General features: G+C 38.2%; 1 protein-coding gene across 3 annotated transcripts in view; it reads left to right on the top strand.

The window, feature by feature from the left end:
* Positions 1-22,367, top strand: part of LOC145058592 (glucomannan 4-beta-mannosyltransferase 2-like) — a 36,784-nt gene extending 14,417 nt beyond the window's left edge. The window contains exons 1-10 of one of the 3 annotated variants that reach the window (XM_079006473.1): positions 17,890-18,064; positions 18,150-18,453; positions 18,526-18,624; positions 18,865-19,117; positions 19,768-19,878; positions 19,964-20,100; positions 20,320-20,433; positions 21,136-21,335; positions 21,436-21,651; positions 21,769-22,367. In XM_079006473.1, the coding sequence (XP_078862599.1) occupies positions 18,175-18,453; positions 18,526-18,624; positions 18,865-19,117; positions 19,768-19,878; positions 19,964-20,100; positions 20,320-20,433; positions 21,136-21,335; positions 21,436-21,651; positions 21,769-21,928 (1,569 nt within the window). In that variant the 5' untranslated portion in view covers positions 17,890-18,064; positions 18,150-18,174 and the 3' untranslated portion in view covers positions 21,929-22,367. Of the gene's footprint in view, positions 1-17,888; positions 18,454-18,525; positions 18,625-18,864; positions 19,118-19,767; positions 19,879-19,963; positions 20,101-20,319; positions 20,434-21,135; positions 21,336-21,435; positions 21,652-21,768 lie in introns of those variants that run through there. The other 2 variants (XM_079006475.1, XM_079006474.1) reach the window with 2 other exon arrangements.
* The last annotated feature ends 816 nt before the right edge of the window (positions 22,368-23,183 follow it).

Genomic DNA, 23,183 nt, shown 5'->3' with positions numbered 1-23,183 from the left:
GGAAGGAGTGAGGCAGGATGGTGAGGTCTCTACTGAGGTGGTAGTGTCCTCCTCGTCTTCATCGGGCTCGTACTCGGAACTGAGAAGCTCTGACGGGTGCTCAGGTGGAATATAATCAGGATCTATGTCATCACCGTCCTCCGAGGTATCCATAGGATCTGATTCATCAAGTACTTCACGCTCCTCCTCTAATGAGGAAGCTGTCCTCCATGATCCATCGTTTTCCATTCTCTCGATAAACCTGTATAATACATCAAAGAGAGATATTTATAAGAGATGTGAAGATCAATTAAATACTATATAATATCAAATTATAAGTATGTAATAGATAGTACCCGTAACTCCTGAGTCCCCTACCATGTCGTAAGTTAGAGGTTCCTAGGGTGGAAAAATCCTCGATTGTAGATGTTGTGGAGTTAGCAATCCCCAAACGTAGAAGTCTCTAAGTATAAAATCCTTTCCTATGCATCCAATCTAGAAGTCCTCAAGCATTTAGATTGTCAACCACTATATCTGAGTTTGGTCGTGCGTTTTTCGAACCATAATAAAACTTAGTTGTGTATACTAGGTCTTGTCGTGGTACGAATGTTGTACTATATTAACTCTAAATATGGTTTTTGACCTAAAATCCTGAGTTGCGACCTCGTGGGTTCGTATTGTTGGGTAATAGGTATACTTATATGAGCATATCTATATCGCTCTTAATATTTGTTGGGTTGGGTGTATTTTAGGGTTTTGTACTCCAAGACTATTAAGTAAGGATAGGCCAAATGAGAAGTACCAGAGGGTAGGATCATTTTAGCATATAGCCATTCTAAAATACAGCAACCCAAGCGATAGTTCAAACTAGTCACCTCTCTCGTAATTAGTCAAGAACTAGGGTAATTAATATTAATAGTTATTATTAGGTTTAAAGGGTTAAATCTAATTAGAGTGTAGTCCTAGATTATAGTTGTATTTCCTAATGAAATACTAGTTCACTATAATCTATAGCTATGATACCAATCTGTCACACCCTTGACCGACGGCACAACCACCAAGCTGTGCGTCGTTACAATGTTGGGATTCAGCCCAAGATATGTGTTGAATAATACACAGGATGTACCAAACAACATAGCTATTCATTCATTAAATAAAATATGTTACATAATTGTTCGAGATACCGGTAAGTTATGAAAACAAAATACAAAAGCAAATCACATAAGTTTTAGGCTGCATCACCGGGGTTATCTCCTCCTTCAGGCAAATCATTCTCCTGAGAATACATGTGGTTTGAGAGGTCAGCATAATTTGGGTGATTCCATAGGTTTTATTGTTACCAAACGTATGTAGGTACTTTAGTTATTTTTTTATCCTAAACTCACTTCCTTGAGTTTGTGAGTACTATCACTACTTCCATAGGTAGGTTCCTAGTGGTAGTCTAAGATAGTTAGATGTTGGTTGATCTAAAATCCCTTCGTCGAGTTGGTGTGTACTATCACTACTTAATTAGATTAGTTCCTAGTAGTAGTTTATGATAGCTATTTTTAGTTTGACAAAGTTACGATGAGTTCCTATGATCGAGCTATGACTGTTCATCTCGAAAATCCACGACGCTTCATCGAGCGTCGCTGTGTGTTTAGAAAGTTATGCATGCTTCAAATTGTTGTCGGGTTATAACTAACAACCATACGTGGTAGTGTCAATCCCATATAGATCTATACATATATCTCATGCTCACTTAAGAATTAACGGTTATAGGTCGAGAGCTAGCTGAAAATCTATCTATGCGTTGATAAATAGTGTCTCATTTAACTCTAGTCGTGGGGGCCTCTATAACGTCCCATTTTTTTCACAACCCAAAATTTTCAATTTTATTTAGGTAAAACTTCCAAATTTATGAATCTATTATTAAGAAAACCGTTTATTCAAACATACATTTATTAAGATCAGAGTATCCTAGAAAATGCAGAATCATCAATGCTACTAATAAGTGTGTACAGTCTCGCCTTCGTCTTCCCATAGACATCGATGATACCTGAAACAAGAAACAACTGAATAAGCATATGCGTAGTGTGTTACCCCCAAAATACCACACATAACCAAACAGATAAACAAGCAACGGGACCGATCAGTCATCGAACTGGAATGCCCAACTATATTGGGTTTATTGGGCTTACCGCCTCAACCCAACCGCTCATCCGAGCCTCCGTGCCTACGGCTTACAACCAACCCGTACCAGGTATCTTGGCCTACAGCACAAAGCAGGACCGCCTCAACCCAACCAACCACCACATGTCGACATGTAAAAAAATAATGGGTCAAGCAGGCACATAATACATGCAAACATCAATCATACAGCTCACTACCGCCTATAACCAACCAACCACCACATGTCGACATGTACAATCCTCTTACCAACTAAACTCCATAAAATGTGTAACCAGAAGTAACAAGAGGTGAGATAGCCACCTGAACAGATGATCCTACTCTACAGCCACAACCAAACAAGGAACATGCAAGAAAGCCTAGATCAAGAGTCCCTAAACTATCTTAGATAACTACAGACAGACCCTAGGGTACTCCACCAAATGATAACCGGCAAGAACATGTAACATACAGTTCTACAGATCACTACAGCGACGCAACATACTCGATACCAGGATACAGATTCTAACATATCACTACAGCATAGCAGTATACTAAATATCAACAATCCAAGAAATGCATGACCATATATAAATTAGTGTTGAGATAGACACCTGGTAGGTGATCCTACTCTAGAACCACAACCAAACAAGGGATAGGTAAAAGAGCCTATATCAAGATTCCTCAGTCTATCCCACATGACTACGTACAGTCCCTAGGCATCCCCTTACTAACAGATAACCAAAAACTAGTGGGTCGACATCAGTGCCTTCGACCCACAGGTGCAGTGAGGCAAGACTCACCTCGATATATGCGTAGGTCACCACAGTAGCAACAAGGTACTCTACCAGCTTCAACTCACTTCCAATCACCTATACAAAGGTACTTGAGTCAATCCCCGATCACAGGTCATGGTCACTTGTAACAGTGACTACTTCACATGAAATGACAATTAGGGCTCCACATAAAATCACGATTAAGGTTCAGTAAGGACACTTAACCCATTAAGGACTTAACCACCTAAGGGTGGGACCGATTAAGGTTTGACCTAGTCATTCTTGGGTATAATAAAAATCCAAGCAATATACCAAATACGCGCCCCCGATCATTGTCCAAAATAGGGCTTCCTGATTCTAGGGTTTCCCCCATAAAATCATAATTACGGTTAGTGTTCCACACTTAACCTCTTAAGGAATTAATTCATTAAGTCCAATACTGCATTAAGTTAATCGTAGGGCATAATTGAGTACAACTTAAAGTCCAACTAACAATTCAACATGGGTCCTGACAAAACTCTAAAACTAGCGTATTCTTGACATTAAGGTTTTCTAAACCATGGTTAGGGTTTCCAACCCAAAAACGTGTCACTCGGTCTAAGGTTAGATGCTTAGGTCACTTAGTGTTTAGTAAGTCGGGTACCACCCAATGCCACCTCGGGCAGTGGTGGTCGGCAGCGGTTCATGGTGGCAGACACTCACTCACGACGGCAGTGGTGGTTCACGAGTGATAAATCCAAAAACCAAACACACATAAAATCTCCTACATCATACAACCCACACTAGCACCAAAAAGAACACAAAAATGCCCAATACAACCACCAAGATGGTGGCAGACAGCGGAAGGAGGTGGCAGCCACCACCTCACGGTGGTTTTGGTGGGTTTTATTCGTTTTTTTTCAGTCAAGCAACCTCCATACGACATCATACAGCTGAAACAAGCACACACACATGAGAAAATACACACAAACACATATACTCTCTTGGTGGCATGCGACGGTCAGAGAAATGATAGCAAAAAGGGACAGCCGCTCAGAGCGGCGACGGTGGGACGTAATGTAGCAACAGAAGAAAATAGAGAGGGTGGGAGGGTTGCGCCTTTACCGGAGAAAGGCAATAGCATCCACGAGTTTCCATTCTTCCAACCTCCCCATTATCACGACATTGGCCTCATCTTCGCCCGTAGCAGGAGTAACGTTGGTCGTTCAGTGGTTCAAATCAGCGACATTGGTGATGACGGCGGCTAGATATGTGGAGAGATAAGGTGGAGGCTGCTAACATTATTAGGGTTGGGGTTTGTACTTGTATAAAAGACGAGAGGCAACATAGGGGGGTCGGGTTTTTGTCCCGCCTCCATCCTTCAAACTCAAGTCCATGTTTTCCACTTTTAGCCACCTGCCACAAACATGTTCAGATTAAGCCCGATAATTACCAAACAGCCCCCAACTTCCAAAATTCTATTCATAACTAGTCCAAAAGTAACACTTTAACCCCCGATTTCCAAAATTTATAACATTTAACTCCTTGCGCTAACACTCTGATGAATTATTACGGATTTAGGGCTAAAAGAAAAATATAAAAATACATCCTGGGATTTTAGGGTTTATTATTTATTTATTAATTAATTTAGTTATTTTATTTTATTTAAACAGGATGTTACAATTTTCCCACACTTAAATTAGATTTCGTCCTCGAAATCAGCTCTTGCATGCACTTCATGATGTCCTCCCCTACAACAACCAAGATGTACAAAAATCCATGGATTTAATTAGTCCAAGAGTTTCTCGGAAAAATGTTTGCATGCTAATCCCGCACAAAAGGGCACCAACAGAGTGAAAGCTAACTGGTCACATACTGAACTGGACCACACCCCTAATCGGCTCTAACAACCAAACAAAGCTATCCACAACCAGCACTCGGGTTCACCCCCAATCCACTAACCAACAACTGCACTCGGTCTCACCCCCGATCTTCTAAACAACAGCACTCGGGCTTCCAATCCCAACCAGACGATAATAGACAAGGAAACCCTCAACCTGAGATCCTAACACCCTAGGGTCTAAAGCATAAGCAGGCCCTAAGGATGCTATTACCACTAGAAGTAATACGAATTGAACGGAAAATCCAACAATTGATGATGATCTTGCTACAAAATCAGAAGATTCAATAGTTGCGTGGAAGTCTAAAACTTGAAGAAATTCGATTGAGAACTGGACCTTGGCATAAAGTCTTCTTGTTGCGAGGCTCCACTGTCCCCCACTTGAAATATGCTAGAATCTGATAACTTCACAGTCCTTCGATACCCAGACTAACCTAAAATCCATCACTTGATCCCAACCACTAATACCTAAATACATAGGAGAATCAGAATCCACACAACATTTGTAAATCCCAATACACATACAATATGATGAAAAAGGTAATTAATCCATTCGTAACAAGAAATAAAATTTGATTGAGCTAACTAAGATAACTCAATTCAAATGATCATCCAAGATGACAACTAAACTTCGAAACTTAAACAGAATACACAGATGAATACCAATACCACTACGATTGTTTAATAGAAGATCTTCCAACTTAAATATTGGTCCTTGGGAATCCGGTTGTCCCATGACGGCCGTCAGGTAACTGCCAATCTAAGGGTGTACGATCCAGCACCCCACAAAAAACGAGAAAATGACAACAAGCTCTGATGTGGCCTTCCTGGCTGCAATGGAAACAAACTTGCGCACTCCGCCTGCAATCTCTACCAAAATGGCCCTCCTCGCCACATTTATAACATAGAAAGATATGCGCCTCCCACTAACTGATCCCAAACTCTGGCTGGCGGACTTGAACTGCTTCGCTGCGGGTTGAGACAGAACCGACGCCTGACGATGCTCCTTCTTCCGGGCCTTTATCTCAATCTCCCATCTCCATGTGGCATCCTAAAGCTCAGCGAGGGTGCTATATTGTCAGGTACATAAAAACTGACAAATGTCCCTCTTGAGCATACTCAAATACCGAGTCATCTGAGCCTGCTCTGAAGCAGTGAACTCATGACTTAACAAAACCCTCTCAGTGAAAATTTTGGTGATCTTCGTCGTTGACTCGGTCGTCTGTCTCAGATCCAGGTATTCCTAGGCCAGTCTCTCCCTCTCTACCAGGGGAACATACCATGTACGGAACATCTTCTAGAACTGCTCCCAAGTCATTGCGGCCCTCTGCTCAGGAGTATAATAACTAGTCACTAGTCTCCACCAATCCCTTGCTCCCAACCTGAGAATTGTAACGTCCCAAATTTAAGACTAAAAACTTTCTTTTAATAAAACATTACTTAAAGAAAATTCATCATTTCAAAACATAAGCAGAGTATTAGTTTCCAAAATACATGTTCGTTATCAGAGTAAACATTCCCAAGCTATCTAATCTATGGTGTGTGCCATGCGATCACCCCGAGCTCTTCCCTCCGCTACCGGAAGTACCCGAAACCAAAACTGAAAACCGTAAGCACGAAGCTTACTGAGTTCCCCACCCTACTACATACCATGCATAACCACATACTGGGCCACGCCCGCTATCCTGGGCCTCACCCACCTACCTCGAGCCCCGCCGCTCCAGGCCCCGCCTGGCTTCGAGCCCCGCTCGGATACAGATCTGTTTCACTTAGGCCTTGCCTATCACAGGGCCTCGCCCACTAACATATAATAGCACATAAACATATCACATCTCATCACATAAGCTAAACACATACTAACGAATCCTGTCCTAAGGCCTCGCCTATCTCTGGGCCCCGCCCTTGTCCTGCTGCTTATGAGTCATGGAACCCCGTCCATACTCCTACTGATAGTGAGGTACGGGCCCAGCCCACCTTCACTCCTTCCCTAACTTGGGCCTCGCCCCTGATCTGCTGCTACTGAGATGTGGAACACCATCCACACTCTGCTATTGGTGAGATACGGGACCTCGCCCACACTCACCTCCCTACCAGGCACATACAAGTATCACACATACAACAAGTATAAACTATCACATAAACCATTCCTTGGGCACCCGCCCTCTGGCATTGGACCTCATCCCAAATATCATACTAGCATACTGTGCCTAGGGCTAACCCCCGGGTCTTCTACTCATAACTACATGGGCCGGCATTGTGGCCGTAGACCCATTCATACAAAGGGAAACTCACCTGCACTGGTTGAACTGGCTGATGAACCCCCTAGCTGCTGCCCGGCACTCTCTGAACTCCTGCTCCACTCGCTCCCCGAGCTACCAATATCAATGCAATACTGAGTCTAACTGATCCCCGAAAGACAACCAAGTCAACTCTGGTCAAAGTCAAAGTCCTGATCAAAGTCAACCTTCCAGGTCAACCCTACTCGCTGAGTCACCCTATTGACTCGCTGAGTTCATATCTTCAGAGTCCTTTTATTCGCGACTCGACTCGCCGAGTCAGTCCATGACTCGCCGAGTTTTCCGATTTCCGAGTCCTAACCTGTCCAACTCACCGAGTCTCCATTCGACTCACTGATTCGAGTCTCAACTTGAAGGGTTTGGGGTTTCGCGAGCTGACTCGCCAAGTCCAAAACAACCTTCAACAGACTCGCCGAGTTGTTCATCCAACTCGCTGAGTTCCTACCCAACTTCATCTGACTCGACGAGCTGTTCATCCCACTCGTCGAGTTCCTCCTCATCTTCATGCTACTCGCCGAGTCCACTCAAAGGACTCGCCGAGTCCATTCAGATCTCTATACATGCAGAGGAATTTTGAGTCATGCATGGACTCCAAACTGTAGATCTACCCTTCCCAAGCCATTCCTCACGTAAAGTTGCAAACTTTACGTGTAGAGAAGGAGATCTAGGCAAAACACACCATAAACTAGGGTTTAAGGCAAGGAGGCTCCATAATCAACTCAAGGGCTGAAACTTTATGCTTCCCAAGACCAACATCGGCTTAGGTCTAAAGTAGCAACTCCAGATCCGGCTTCTAACTCAAATGGACAACTAATCATGGCTTAAAAAGCCCCAAATCTCACAACCATAGAAGATCTAAAGGAAGGAAATGACTTAATACCTTTAATACCTTAGAAAGGCTCCACAAACTCCAGATCTGAAGCCAATCCTTGAAGCTTCACTGATTCCCCTCTTTCTTCTTCCTTCAAATCACCCAAAAATGGCTTGGAAGCTTGAATGCACAACAATGGAGGCTTAGGGTTCGTTTTCTGTATGAGGGAGGCTCTAAGGAACCCTAATGGAGAGAATAAGGAGCTTAAATAGCGCCCAAAGTCCCGGATTTAGGGTTTTCCTCGAACAGACCTGACTCGCCGAGTCTCCTTGGCCGACTCGCCGAGTAGGTCACTTACTCCTCGACCCGGATCCCGCTTGGACTCGCCGAGTCCCCCTTAAGGTTAGGGTTTTCTTTCCTTTCTTGGCCTTTAAAACTTTGGGTGTTACTAGAATGTTCATGGCGCACTTGACCTTCTGGTCATCCGGACAAGAACACATGAAGAAACAACCATCCACATCAAACAACCATCTCATCACCATAATCAGGTCCGAGACACCATCAAACTTTGGGGGCTTCGTATTATCGAAGTCCCGATACTGGAAAGCTCTCTCCTCGAGACCCAATGGAAGCAACAGCCGCAGTAGCTACAACAACAACCTCAGAAAGTGCAACATAGCGATCATCAAATATCTCAATCATGGCAGCCTTGACCATCCTGAACAACTCTGGAGTAGCTTCCCTGATCGCCTCGGCCGCTTCTGCAACAATGATCCCACGAATCTCCTCCTCACTCAGACCTACTCTCCCAGTGCTGCCAACTCCAAATCATGAACCTTCAATAGTCACCATAATGAATATACACCAAGAAAAGATCATACATCACAACACAATGATCAACACACCAGGACCTACTCCTATTAGTTCCATAGTAGCCTCGAAAGTACTCCTAGATCTCATATGGATCCTGTGCTTACAATAGTACGAGCCCATACTACCTTCCACGCCTATCCATAGTCGATTCAGAATTTATCCCAAGGTCCTAAGTTACTACACTAAACCACTCCTAGGTGTGCTAACACCCACTTCTCCTACGATCTACAAATAACTTCTTAGGCACTCCTCCTAGGATTAACCTTGCTCCTGCACCATTAGTTGCTTTTGTGTATGATTGTTGTACTCAATATGGGGTCAGATAGACTGTCAAATAATCAACTCTACCCTAAACCCATAAACAAACAAGGAACAGGATGTAAGGTCAAGTCGATCATTCTAGGGCTATTCAATCCCGACTATATACAACTAATCAACATAAACATAGCAATCACACAATCAAGTAGCATATAGCAAGCAACTCCCTATATCATAAGGCAATATTGAACTCAGGCACTTCTATTCAACAGTTTCTAAAAGACCCTTATCCACTAGCATGGTTTTTTCTAATAATTAGTATATCAGAAAAATCAAAACTCAGCAAACATAACAAGTGTGGGTATTTTGGGAACCACTCTCATGTTTAGGCTCTAGCTGATTGTACACATCGGATCTTCCTGAAAAATCCAAAGTTAATTCAAGGCTGACGTTTCCGATCCTAAACCTATAATCAAACAAGAACATGACAAGAGACCGAGCCCATGTCCCTAACCCAACCCATTGTATTATAAATTCTTTTTCAAAAACTCTATGATCCTAGTTTGAGATTGGATTCACACAAGTGTTCCTATAATTCGCTCAAACCAGGGGTTTGATACCAACGTGTAACATCCCATTTTTCACAACCCAAAATTTTTATTTTTATTAAAGTAAAACTTCCAAATTTATAAATGCATTATTAAGAAAACCTTTTATTCCAAAGTATATTTATTAAGATCATGGTACCATAGAAAATGCGGAATCCTCAATACCACTGATGAGTGTTTATAGTCCTGCCTTTTCCTTCCCATAGACACTGATGATACCTGAAATAATAAACAACTGATTAAGCATATACTTAGTGAGTTTCCCCAAAATACCGAACATAACCAAACAAATAAACGAGCAACGGGCCCAGTTAGTCATCGAACTGGAATTTGCAACTATACTGGGTTTGTTGGCCTTACCGCCTCAACCTAACCACTAATACCGAGCCTCCATGCTTATGGCTTACAGTCAGCCCGCACCAGGTATTTTGGCCTACAACAGAAAGCAGGACTGCCTCAACCCAACCAAACATAACATGTCGACATGTAAACAATCAAGGGTCAAGTATGCACATAATACATGCAAACATCAATCATACAACTCACTACCACCTACTAGTCATCTCACATCATACAATCCTCTTACCAGCTAAACTCCATAAAATGTGTAACCAGAAGTAACAAGAGGTGAGATAGCCACCTAAACAGATGATCCTACTCTACAGCCACATCCAAACAAGGAACATGTAAGAAAACCTAGATCAAGAGTCCCCAAGCTATCTTAGATGACTACAAACAGTCCCTAGGGTACTCCACCAAATGATAACGAGCAAGAACATGTAACATACAGTTCTACAGATCACTACAGCGATGCAACATACTCGATACCAGGATACAGATTCTAACATATCACTACAGCATAGCAGTATACTAAATATCTAACATATCACTACAGCATGACCATATATAAATTAGTGTTGAGATAGACACCTGGTAGGTGATCCTACTCTAGAACCACAACCAAACAAGGGACAGGTAAAAGAGCCTATATCAAGATTCCTTAGTCTATCCTACATGACTACGTACAGTCCCTAGGCATCCCCCTAGAACAGATAACCAAAACTAGTGGGTCGACATCAGTGCCTTCGACCCACAGGTGCAGTGAGGCAAGACTCACCTCGATATATGCGTAGGTCACCACAGTAGCAACAAGGTACTCTACCAGCTTCAACTCACTTCCAATCACCTATACAAAGGTACTTGAGTCAATCCCCGATCACAGGTCATAATCACTTGTAACAATGACTACTTCACATGAAATGACAATTAGGGCTCCATATAAAATCACAATTAAGGTTCAGTAAGGACACTTAACCCATTAAGGACTTAACCGCCTAAGGGTAGGAACGATTAAGGTTTGACCTAGTCATTCTTGGGTATAATAATAATAATCCAAGCAATATACCAAATACGCGCCCCCGATCATTGTCCAAAATAGGGCTTCCTGATTCTAGGGTTTCCCACATAAAATCATAATTACGGTTAGTGTTCCACACTTAACCCCTTAAGGACTTAATTCATTAAGTCCAATACTGCATTAAGTTAATTGTAGGGTATTATCTAGTACAACTTAAAGTGCAATTAATAGTTCAACACGGGTCCCGAAAACAAACTCAAAAACTAGGGTTTTCTTGACATTAGGGTTTTCTAAACCATAGTTAGGGTTTCCAACCCAAACATGTGTCGCTCGTTCTAAGGTTAGATGCTTAGGTCATATGTGAGTATGAAAACATTGGTATAGGGTAGAAACCACAAGTTAACACTTCGATAGTCGGTCGAGGAGATGGAACACGAAACAAGATATAGAGAGAGTGTAACATCCCAAAAATTTCTTTTAAAAACATTACTAAACCATAGCATTAAATCATTTCAAACACACTAAAAGGGTTATATCACAAATCATGGTATTTTTCCCAAAACACTTATTCATTTTATCATAGTAAACATCCCAGGCTAAACTTCTTGGTGTGTGCCATGCGATCATCCCGAACTCTTCTTTCAGCTATCAAAAGTACCTGAAACCAAAACTGAAAACTGTAAGCATGAAGCTTAGTGAGTTCCCCAACCTACTACATACCATACATATCTATTGATCCAAACATACCATATACAACCGTGAGCACATAATCACATATTGGGCCCCCGCCCGCTGCATTGGGCCTCGCCCACCATCGGACCCCATCCGTCATTAGGCCCCACCTAGCATCGAGCCCTACTCGGTATATAGATCTATTTCCCTTAGGCCCTGCCTGTCTATGGGCCTCTCCCGCCATACACATACATACGATCAAATAACATACTGAAACATACATAAACATTCCCTAACCATACCCTGATCCAAGGCCTCGCCTAACTTGGGCCCCGCCCCTGGTCTGCTACTGAAGTAGTGGAACCCAGTCCACATTCCTACTAGTAGTGAGATACGGGCCCCCGCCCACACTCACATCCTTCCTACCACGGGCCTCGCCCCTGTTCTGCTAATATCGAGATATGGAACCCCGTCCATACTCGGCTAGTGATGAGATACGGGACCTCGCCTACACTCACCTCCCTACCAGGCACATACAAGCATCACGAAGACAACAAATATAGTCTAACATACTACATAAGAATCTTCCTCGGGATTACCCCGGCATCGGACCCCCGGCTCGGAGACATACTATTATCTTACGTACTTCGGGCCTTCCCCGACATCGGACCCTCGGTCCGGAACCTATCATATTGACACATGCAAGAATCACAAACACCTCTAGCATCCTAACATTCCATGGGCCTCGCCTGCATCAGTTTGTAACCCGGAACATATATCAATAAGTGCCTAGGGCTAACCCCCGGGTCTTCCTTTTATACATAAGCATAAACATAAACATAAACATAATGGGCCAGCATTGTGGCCGTAGACCCATGCACATAGTGAGGAGACTCACATCGTATTGCTGAAAACTCACGGAACACTTCAGACTGCTAACCGGAAACTTCTGAACCACTGACCCTTCGGCTTCCCGAACTATCAATACCCAAAACAACATTTAGACCATAATAATCCAAAAGTCAACACTGGTCAAAGTCAACATCCAGTTGACCTGACTCGTCGAGTCCATACTCCTCCAATCCTAAAACATTCCCAACTCTACTCGTCGAGTCTAGCAAGAACTCGATGGGTTGTCCTTCAACCATACCAATGGTTGATGGGTTTTGAGCATTCTAACACTCCTAAGTGTACATGTAACCCTAGAAAACCTTGGATCTATGTTTGTCTAAAATACATGCGAAATATGATTTTCAAGGTTCATAATCCTATCTACCATACATGGGGAACTTTTAAACTAAAAGATGGCTAGAATTACATACCTTGTAGTTGATTTGATTCCTTGAAAATCTTGAAAGCCTAGCACCCCAAGTGTGATGCCTCAAATGCTTCACACAACACCAAATGCTTTAGAATGACTATCAGAGAATGTATGACACTCTAAAAACAGGCTTGGTCTCACTTGTACTTAGTGTAACCGATTTTGGTGTGTATCATGATCCTTATATAGTGTGTCACATCTAGGGTTACTCCATGTAAACCCTAATGTGACATGACTCTTCATTTCCATGACCCATGGGTTTGTAACTCCCATGGAGCATCCTATGAGTTTAACCCAACTTGATAATCCATGGAGCCTTTTAGCCCACTATACAAGTTATGGATGATTTACATAATCAACCCATATATTTAATTAGTCATCTTTTTGATCACTTAATTAATTCCAAATTAATTCTTGATCAATACTAATTAAATAATACTATTAATATATTAGAACTTATAATATATTAATAAACCACAAGTGTTATTTCTCTCATTAAGTCTATCCAAATGCATGATGCCATGCAACCCAAATGGACCATGCCGGGTCGAGTCAAGTACATACCAAATATAGTTATGGACTTAGACACCTTGTCCAACAATGGGACCATCTTCAACCGACTTGTTGAGTTCATCCCTAAACTCGTCGAGTTCATCCTCCACATATGAATGTGCCTAGTCTGTGACTCGCCGAGTTGTATGAATAACTCGTCGACTCCATCTTCATGAACTAAGGAAATTACCTTAGACTCGCCGAGTTCTTCCTTGAACTCGTCGAGTACGATGAACTTCATGACCATCATGGACTCGGTTCGACTGAGTCCCTTTCCAAACTCAACTCATACCCTTAACAGAAGGGTTTTGGGGCAAGAACTGACCTGACTCACCGAGTCCCACAACTGACTCGCCGAGTCTCTCTATGTCCAACACTATTCGGACGATTTCACACAAGCTCAAGGCATCCAAAACATAGATCTAGACCCAACCAACTCCTAACCATGCAAAGCTACCGCCTTTTCCTCCATTCATGGCCTTTTGAGCTAAAAAGGCCAAAAGAACACTTCATATGCTTGCATGGGGATTTCCTATGGCATAAAGCTTGCACCTTTATGCTATAACAGCCCTTAGTAGTGCTAGATTTGAAAACACAAGCTCTTGGGACGTCTATTCCTCTCATGCTAGGGTTCTTGGACTAAAAAACCCCAAAATGAAAAAGAAGAGAGATCTACATGCATAATGATCAAGGTGGAAACTTTCTTACTAGAAAATGGAGGAGAATGCAAGAGGTTTCTGGATCTACTAGTCTCTTCTTGAACCCCCAAGGCTTCACCTTCTTCTTCAAGCTTCACAACACTCAAGAATGCTCACAAAGGCTCACAAACTCATAGGAGGCACTAGGGTTTCATTCTGGAGTTGAGAGAGCATCAAGAAGGCTGATGAAGGGTTATAATGTTCTTTAGAGATGCACACAAAAACCGGTTTCACTATTCAAAACCGGATCCAATCCGAAACCGGATTGGGTCAAAACCGGTTTTGACCAAACCGGATCGGATCGGATTTAAAACCGGATTTTCAATCGGATCCTAACCCTATATTCCAAATCGGATTTGATACTGGATCGTAAACCGGATTCGCTAAAAACCGGATCCAAATCCGCCCTAAAATCCAATTAAAACCCACTAAAATCGGTTTAAACCGGTTTCAAATCGGATTAGAATCGGATTCGGATTTTGGTTGGAACCGAATCGGATTTTGACCAAATTGGATTAGAATCGGATTCGGATGTTGGTTGGAACCGAATCGGATTTTGACCGGATCGGATTTTTGATGACGTAAGCGAAACCGGATCGGATCGGATTCGGGTTTTGTGCATCTCTAAATTGTTCTTTACATAGGGTACAAGACCCACATTTAGGGTTTTCCCCAAACCTGACCAACTCATCGAGTCAGGCCTCTGACTCATCGAGTAGGTTACTTAACTCGCGACCCTATCCGCACTCGTACTCGTCGAGTCACCCATCTACTCGACAAGTCCTTTCCTTAATTTAAGGTTTTCTTTCCTTTCTAGACCTCATGAATTCGGGGTGTTACAGAGAGAATTGAAGAGACGGGTGAGGAAAATTAGCTGCAAAAACTTGCAATTTTATAGCAAGTTTTGGAGTGTGTGTCGCGCAAATGTACATGAACTGTATGATGATGACACATGTCGTCTCCTCAGCATGCCACATCATCCCGTATCTAGACATATCGGGTGTCAGGTGTATGTGGCACACTGCGAATGAGTGCACGTGACGATGAAAATTCAACTTTGAATTTCCGTACCTCTCGCATACGAACTCCGTTCTCAAGGACTCTTATATATCTGTGTAGGTCTCTTCATTCTCTACATTTTTTTTCTTTTTGGTCGTTCTGTCTAGTTTTCAATTTTGTTTTTCGACATGTTTTTTTATTACCATTATGATGTTATAAAAATCATAACTCTCTCATATGACATTTGTTTTAGGCATTCATTGCCTCATAATTTCTACTAGTACTACGATTGTCTAGTTAGTGACTTTTTCTAAAAGTCAACCAATCTCCTTATAGTTTTCGTCATTGTAACTTTTTAATTACGGTTGATATTCATTTACCAGTCTTATCTCACCCTGTGTCAGATTCTTACGAAATTTATATTTATGTAATAGTGGTGGCTTAAGGAGTCTACATATGCTAACTTACTCTCAAATGATGCGACTTTTTACACACTTATTTTTGAGTTTAAAGGTTGATATAATTAAGGATGAAAATTTCAAAAATATTAAAATATATTGTATGGTTACAATGTTGTCCTTATTATATTTTTATGTCCTATCGTTATATATATATATATATATATATATATATATATATATATAGGGTTAGGTTATTTTGTTTTCACTATCTATTGTGTGATGTATGATTGATTCTGGACCAATCATTTTAGTTATTTTAAGAAAGTAATTAATGCATATTACATGTTGAAGATATAATAGGTATTAATTACATCTTCAGCATTTAATATGCATTAATTACTTTCTTAAAATAACTAAAATGATTGGTCCAGAATCAATCATACGGGCACACAATAGATAGTGAAAACATTTGAACTCAACTCTCTCTCTCTCTCTCTCTCTCTCTCTCTCTCTCTCTATATATATATATATATATATATATATATATATATATATATATATATATATATATATATATATATAAGACAAGAGCAATACTATTGATGTAGATAAAAGTTATTTCTATTTTTCATATTTTAAATTCCTATAACACATAGAGTAAAGATCATTGAAGGTGGTGCTCTTCTTCATGTTATTGATCTCAATCTTTAATAGTTTTAGTCTCTAATAAATTTAAATTTTTATATTTAATATTTAAAACAATAAAATTCTACAAAACAACGATGTGTTTCTTCTCTGTTAAACCTATAGGTTTTTTTAACAAAGTAGTTTATTTTAATAAGATATTTACCAAAATGGTGTTGTTTTTAATGTTTATCATTTATGTTAAATTTTATACCAAATCAAAATTAAAAAGGTAATATAGAAAAAAAAAAAAAAAAATTGCCTTATCAAGACAATTACCTTTTCGGTTTGCTCATATTTAGATAATTTTTTTTTCTGTTTCTACGCATCTAGGTAACGAACTTGATTAAGGTGTTCATATATGACTATTATGATTAGATTTAACCTGCTATAGTTGGGCATAATGGTCATATGTAAACACTTCCAAAAAATTTGTTATTTAGATATAGATAAAAAAAATTACTTAGATATGAGGAAAAGATAATTACCTTAATAAATTAATTTTCCAAAGTTTAATGGACAAAAGCAGTATATGATTGTTTTTTTATTTATACTGCTAACAAAAAATTATAATGAGTTAAATTAGGAAACAAAAACTCTTAACATTAAGTAATGATTTTATATATTTCTTTTCTAAAATTACCTTTATCTTCTCATAAAACAAATTACATTTCCTCCGAAATATAGATTTCTCCTTTATTTTAAACAGAGTTCTCCCTAAAAATTATCTATTTCAAAGAAAAATTCACAAATTATAATTTCGTTGTATTTAACATTATATCTTATAAAAAAATAAAAATAAAAATAAAATAATAAAAAAAATTCACAAAAACCGTTAGTATACATATAATGAATGATCATATATACTTGCTTTTTTTTTTCTGTAATTGTTTCATAGTTCTTCAAATATTAAGTAAAACGAAAACTGGATTTACTTATACATACTTTAAGGCCTTGATTTTTTTTTTTTTATTGGATATTCAAGTGACAAATTAGTTTGATCAAAATGGATAGTGTTTTGTATGAATTATATTCGAGATGATTTTATTTAATTTTGTGAAATTTTTATCAAATTTAATAAGCACAATAAAACTGCTAATTTATTATAACTAATCTATAGTAACGAATATTTAAATGGTTATTTGTGATTTTGTTCTTTAATATGTTTAAGCTAAGGTTATTTTTAAATAATGTAAAATTTATTTAGATTCACACCATATATTTGGTTAAAAAGAATACCCATACAAATATTATTATCCATTCGATTTGTTTAGAACGATTACACACGTATCAACTAATCTACATACACATTTCGTTCACAAAATTTTAAACTCTTAACCTAAAGCTTTAGCTAAGAGAATTTATGATATTAAAAGGCTAAATGCCCTTTAGTTTATTATTTCGGTTTACTAATAATAAAAAAGATATGGCCTAAACCATATGAAATCCATGACAAAAATGAAAACTTGGATATATTTATCAAGTTTGAATTCCTCCTTTGATAAATATAGGTTACCAAAAAAGAAAGAACACATAGTAAAAAACTGTAAATTGACTATAAAAATACCCTCAATTCTCTTTATGCATCACTTGCTACGCTCTTCTCTTTCTCTAATCTCTACTCCCACTTTCACCATTTTCTACCCTCTCTTTTAACAATGTCGCAATAGCCAATTACAGAAGAAAGGAAACAGAGTAGTCTGCATTTGAGCATATAACTGTTTACAAAATCAAATATCATCCAATTTTGTGTAAATAAACATTTTTCCACAAAGATCACAGCTTACTTTCCTTCATATTTCATCAATCTTGATACATCTCATTCCCCTGTTTCAGTTCAACTTTTTGAGAAGGAGAGAAAATGGCGGACTTACGAATGCAATTTGGGATACAGTGGGACCTTATAAAGACGCCATTGATAGTCCCATTGCTGCAATTAGCAGTCTATATATGCTTAGCCATGACTCTGATGCTTTTTATCGAAAGACTTTACATGGGTGTTGTTATTATCCTCATAAAACTCTTCTGGAAGAAACCTGAACAACGATACAAATGGCAACCGATTGATGAAGATACAGAGAGTGGGAATTCATCTTTTCCAATGGTTCTTATTCAAATCCCAATGTTCAACGAAAAAGAGGTTCAATTCATGTTCTTGAATCCTACATCGTTTTCATGTTCTAAAAAACTCAAAAGATTAAATCTTTTTCAGGTATACAAGATCTCAATCGGTGCAGCATGTAACCTGTCATGGCCGGCCGACCGCCTTGTGATTCAAGTTCTCGATGATTCCACCGACGTCAACATCAAGGTACAACTCACCAACGCCGCATAAGTACAACCATCTAAAGCCCATAAACAAAAATTCCATGACTGTTCATCAAATTCAAATTTCAGACCTTATTATCTTCCACGATTTCAACGTTTCTAGTTTACTTTCTCTGCAATGTACAACTATTAAAGCATCAAGTACAGTTTATAATGACAGAATAGTACCGGATTTCACCATTGAAATCACAGAGCTTAAATTTTCTGACTTCTGATTTTGTAGGATTTGATTGAGAAAGAATGTCGACGATGGGCTAACAAAGGAGTAAAGATTTGGTACCAAATTAGAGAGAGTCGTGGAGGGTATAAAGCTGGTGCATTGAAAGAAGGATTAACTCATGATTATGTGAAGAACTGTAAATACGTCACCATATTTGACGCCGATTTCCGGCCGGAACCGGATTTTCTCCGGCGAGCCATTCCGTTCCTTGAGTTCAACCCTAAAATTGCCCTTGTTCAAGCTCGGTGGCGATTTGGTAATTTACACTAATTTATATTATTATTATTTGAATTTATCTATTTCATATTATAATGTATGAAAATGTAACAAATTAATAGAAAATCGGACGTATAAATAGTTATGTTGATAAAAAGGTTTTAACTTTTTGTTCCATCATTGTGTTACCTTATAATCAGTTAATTATTGAGAATTTTTTATAGTTCCTTTTTCGAAGAAGGGTAAGGTGGATTTGTACTGTGTGCATAGATGTGTGTACTTTACGAATAATTAAAAGGGTATATACTTCTTTTAGATGCTTTAATAATCGGACCTACTTTGTCTCATAGTAAAAAGAAAAGTAATATCGAGAATTAAACAGGATCCAACGGAAATAAGTATAATGACGTAAATGCTCTGCACATGTCCCGTTAGCTAACGGACCACCTAAGGTAATACTTGCAGAATATTTGATTTGTTTACAGGGGTAGGTTTGTCATTTATTATCTATGGACTTTTACGATTTCTCTAATCTTTTTTTTTTGTTAATTTAGTAAACTAAACTCGGATATAGACATATAGTTACATTGTTACATAAATAGATGTTTAAAAAAAACAAACATTTTATAGAATCACGTTTATTTGAAGATGCTATTAACGTGCTAATTATATTTGGATTACGTTTTGCAGTAAATTCAGATGAATGTTTATTGACAAGAATGCAAGAAATGTCACTGGATTACCATTTCACAGTGGAGCAAGAAGTAGGATCAGCCACTCATGCGTTTTTCGGTTTTAACGGTAACAAATTAGTTCAATATGACTCTTTAACTAACAATCATATTTTCCAAAACTAACCTAGGGGCATTATCGTAATTTACCACAGGAACCGGCGGTGTGTGGAGGATCGCCGCCATCAACGAGGCCGGTGGTTGGAAGGACCGGACCACCGTCGAGGACATGGATCTTGCAGTCCGAGCCGGTCTCAAGGGGTGGAAATTTCTCTATCTCGGTGACCTTCAGGTAATTTTAAAGGTCATCATATAAAATGATTTTTTTTTAATTATTTGAACAATTATATTGTTATTGTCCCACATACCTCTGTATGTAATTATATATATGTTGAACTCTCATTTATGAAAGAAAAATCAATATCTACACATATCTAACATGGTATTAAAGTGCATTACTGTTATAGTGTTCCATAATTTTTTATGTATTAACTTTTGAATAACGTTACAGGTCAATAGTGAACTTCCTAGTACGTTCAAAGCATTCCGTTTCCAACAACATAGGTGGTCTTGCGGTCCAGCCAATTTGTTTAGGAAAATGGTGCTTGAGATTATTAGGAACAAGGTTCGTTCAGTAAGGTTATCTTTGTTATATGGGATATAAATATAATGTTCTATGTCTATCTTTGATAAGAATGATGAAGAAATTCACATTTTATGCAAATATGATAGATCAGTAGTTGGTCTCTGTCCAACCTTGTTTCATCATTTTGGATTAGACAAAAAAATTGTAATTTTTGTTCTATTGACATCTATGTTAACCTTAAAGCATCCACAATGTAAGATTTAATGAAATAGTTATTGACATCCAATAAACTAAAATCATTCATAGTAAAATGTAACGTTAGGGTTCGATGGATATGAAGTCCAATAGTCATTAATTTGTTTAATGAGAAAATGAAACTTTTTTCAATACAAATGATTTTCTTTAAAAGTATTTTCTCATTGAAATTTCGATGGATATAAAGTCTAATAGTCATTAATTTGTTTAATGAGAAAATGAAACTTTTTTCAATACAAATGATTTTCTTTAAAAGTATTTTCTCATTGAAATTTTCTAAAGTTCAATCCCTTAAACGAAAAAAATGATAAAGTTGTATGAAAAGTAAAATTATGACATGACAACCCATTAAAAATCTATAAAATTCAAATATCTTTAGTCCATTGGATGCCAAATTGCAATTTAACCTTTTGTGTGTTGTCCTATATATTGTGTAAGCATAACAAATGGTGCCTTATGATCATATATGTTTTCTTTATTTTGCAGAAAGTGACATTTTGGAAGAAGGTGTACGTAATCTATAGTTTTTTCTTTGTGCGAAAAATCATCGCTCACATGGTCACGTTTTTCTTCTTTTGCATTGTTCTTCCGGTCACCATTTTAGTCCCCGAAGTCAAAGTCCCCACATGGGGAGCCATCTACATTCCTTGCATAATTACCACATTGAATTCGGTGGGGACACCAAGGTACAAAAACACTTATATTAGGGTTTTTATATAGTTTTGTACTATTATATATATGGTTTATATGGTTCTAGGTGGATTTAATTTGTAACTTTTCTTTTAGATCGATCCATTTATTATTCTACTGGATTCTTTTTGAGAACGTGATGTCATTGCATCGGACTAAGGCAACCTTCATTGGTCTACTTGATGCAAAGAGATCCAACGAATGGGTTGTCACTGAAAAGCTCGGAGATTCTGTCAAGAACAAAAAATCAAATCTTAAACAAATCAAACCCGATCCCATATCCAAACCATTTAAATTTAACCTTAGTAACAGGTAAAGTTGATGCTTTTTAATGCTTTTCACGAGTTTTATTATACCAAAACTTACCAAATTAAGTGCATGTACTTGTATAATCTTAATACTTCTTCTTTGATGTTTTGAGTGATTCAGGATTCATCTTACAGAATTGGGATTTGCAGTGTTCTTGTTCTTCATTGGATGCTATGATTTTATGTATGGAAATCATCGATATTTCGTATACATTTTCCTCCAAGTGGTGACTTTCTTGATCGTTGGATTTGGTTATGTGGGCACTGTCGTCCCTTCTTAGAGTCTTTTGATAACTTAAATTGTATCCTTTTTTTCTCCATCTCAATCTCTACCAATTCAAAGTACATACAACTTCCCTAATGGATATAGTGGGAAGAGAGAAATAAGCCAAATCTTTTGAATTTAGTGTAGTTTAATTAATCTGTTTGTGAAAGACAAACACTGGTAGCAGCTATCGAAGTATGTAGTTGAAGAAGAAGTAGAACACTGACAAGATCATCTTGATGTCGATCTTTTCTTTGATCCGAGTTGCTTGTAATTTTTCTTTTTTAAGTTTTGTATCGTAATTTCTTATTTTAGAGGGAAATATTTAGATGGCAGTAGGATCATCAAATATGTTTAGCCATCTTTTGTGACTTTTTATTATTTGTTTGTGTGATGTATTTTGTTAGAAGTGTATCCCATCAAATGAGTGAAAATTATGTCCTTTTCTAATCTAATCATTCTTTTGCAAACTGGGGTTATGTGATAAAAAATTAAATTTACTAAATTACTTTTATTAGATTTATGTTAGCTGTCGGATACTTTTTGTATTCTTATGTTTATAAAGACTAGCATTTTTATTTTTCTTTTTGTAATTTTAACGATTCATAAAAACTTGCGTTTTCTTGGTGATACTGGCGATATTTCTTTCTCTATCAACTTCCTTCCATTTTTCCATTCTAACCATCTCATTTTGAGAGTCACTGTCACTTTTATCTCAACTTTAATTTAAACGTGTCTAGCTCTAAAAAAAGTAACCCAAGTAAATATTACACAAACAGATGAGAAATATTCAAATTTATACGTGTTCAAAGCCGATGAAAATTCATTTTTTCCAATAAAAAAAAATCATGTTTTCTACCAAAACAAATGTAATATATTATCATCTCAACTTGGGAAGTTTAATTAGTTCTCGGTATCTAACGTTAAAATGTTGAATTTGTAGTACTGCAAATTATTTTGAGAAAATATTGGTTATAAGGTATGATATGTAAACCGGATGGATAGCTCGGTAGGATATAGTTGGATAGATTTAATGGAGAGTTGGTCATGATCTTTTGAATATAGATAGCATGATAGAAAGGCTTGGATAAGAGAGCTAGATAGCTTTCCTGAGTAAAATAATGCCCAACCTTTATTGTCAAAATCTTTAATACCCCTTCATGTTTTTCGGAGATTTGTATACGTTTTGTATTTAAATAATGATATTATGCTTAGGTGTAGAGTCACTTAGCACTTTAATAATAGCAAAGTTGGGCTATAAATATATGACT

This window comes from Lactuca serriola, chromosome 6, assembly GCF_051521515.1.
Source record: "Lactuca serriola cultivar US96UC23 chromosome 6, Lser_US96UC23_V15, whole genome shotgun sequence".
Taxonomy (NCBI): domain Eukaryota; kingdom Viridiplantae; phylum Streptophyta; class Magnoliopsida; order Asterales; family Asteraceae; genus Lactuca; species Lactuca serriola.
This window is presented reverse-complemented; position numbering and strand designations above follow the sequence as displayed.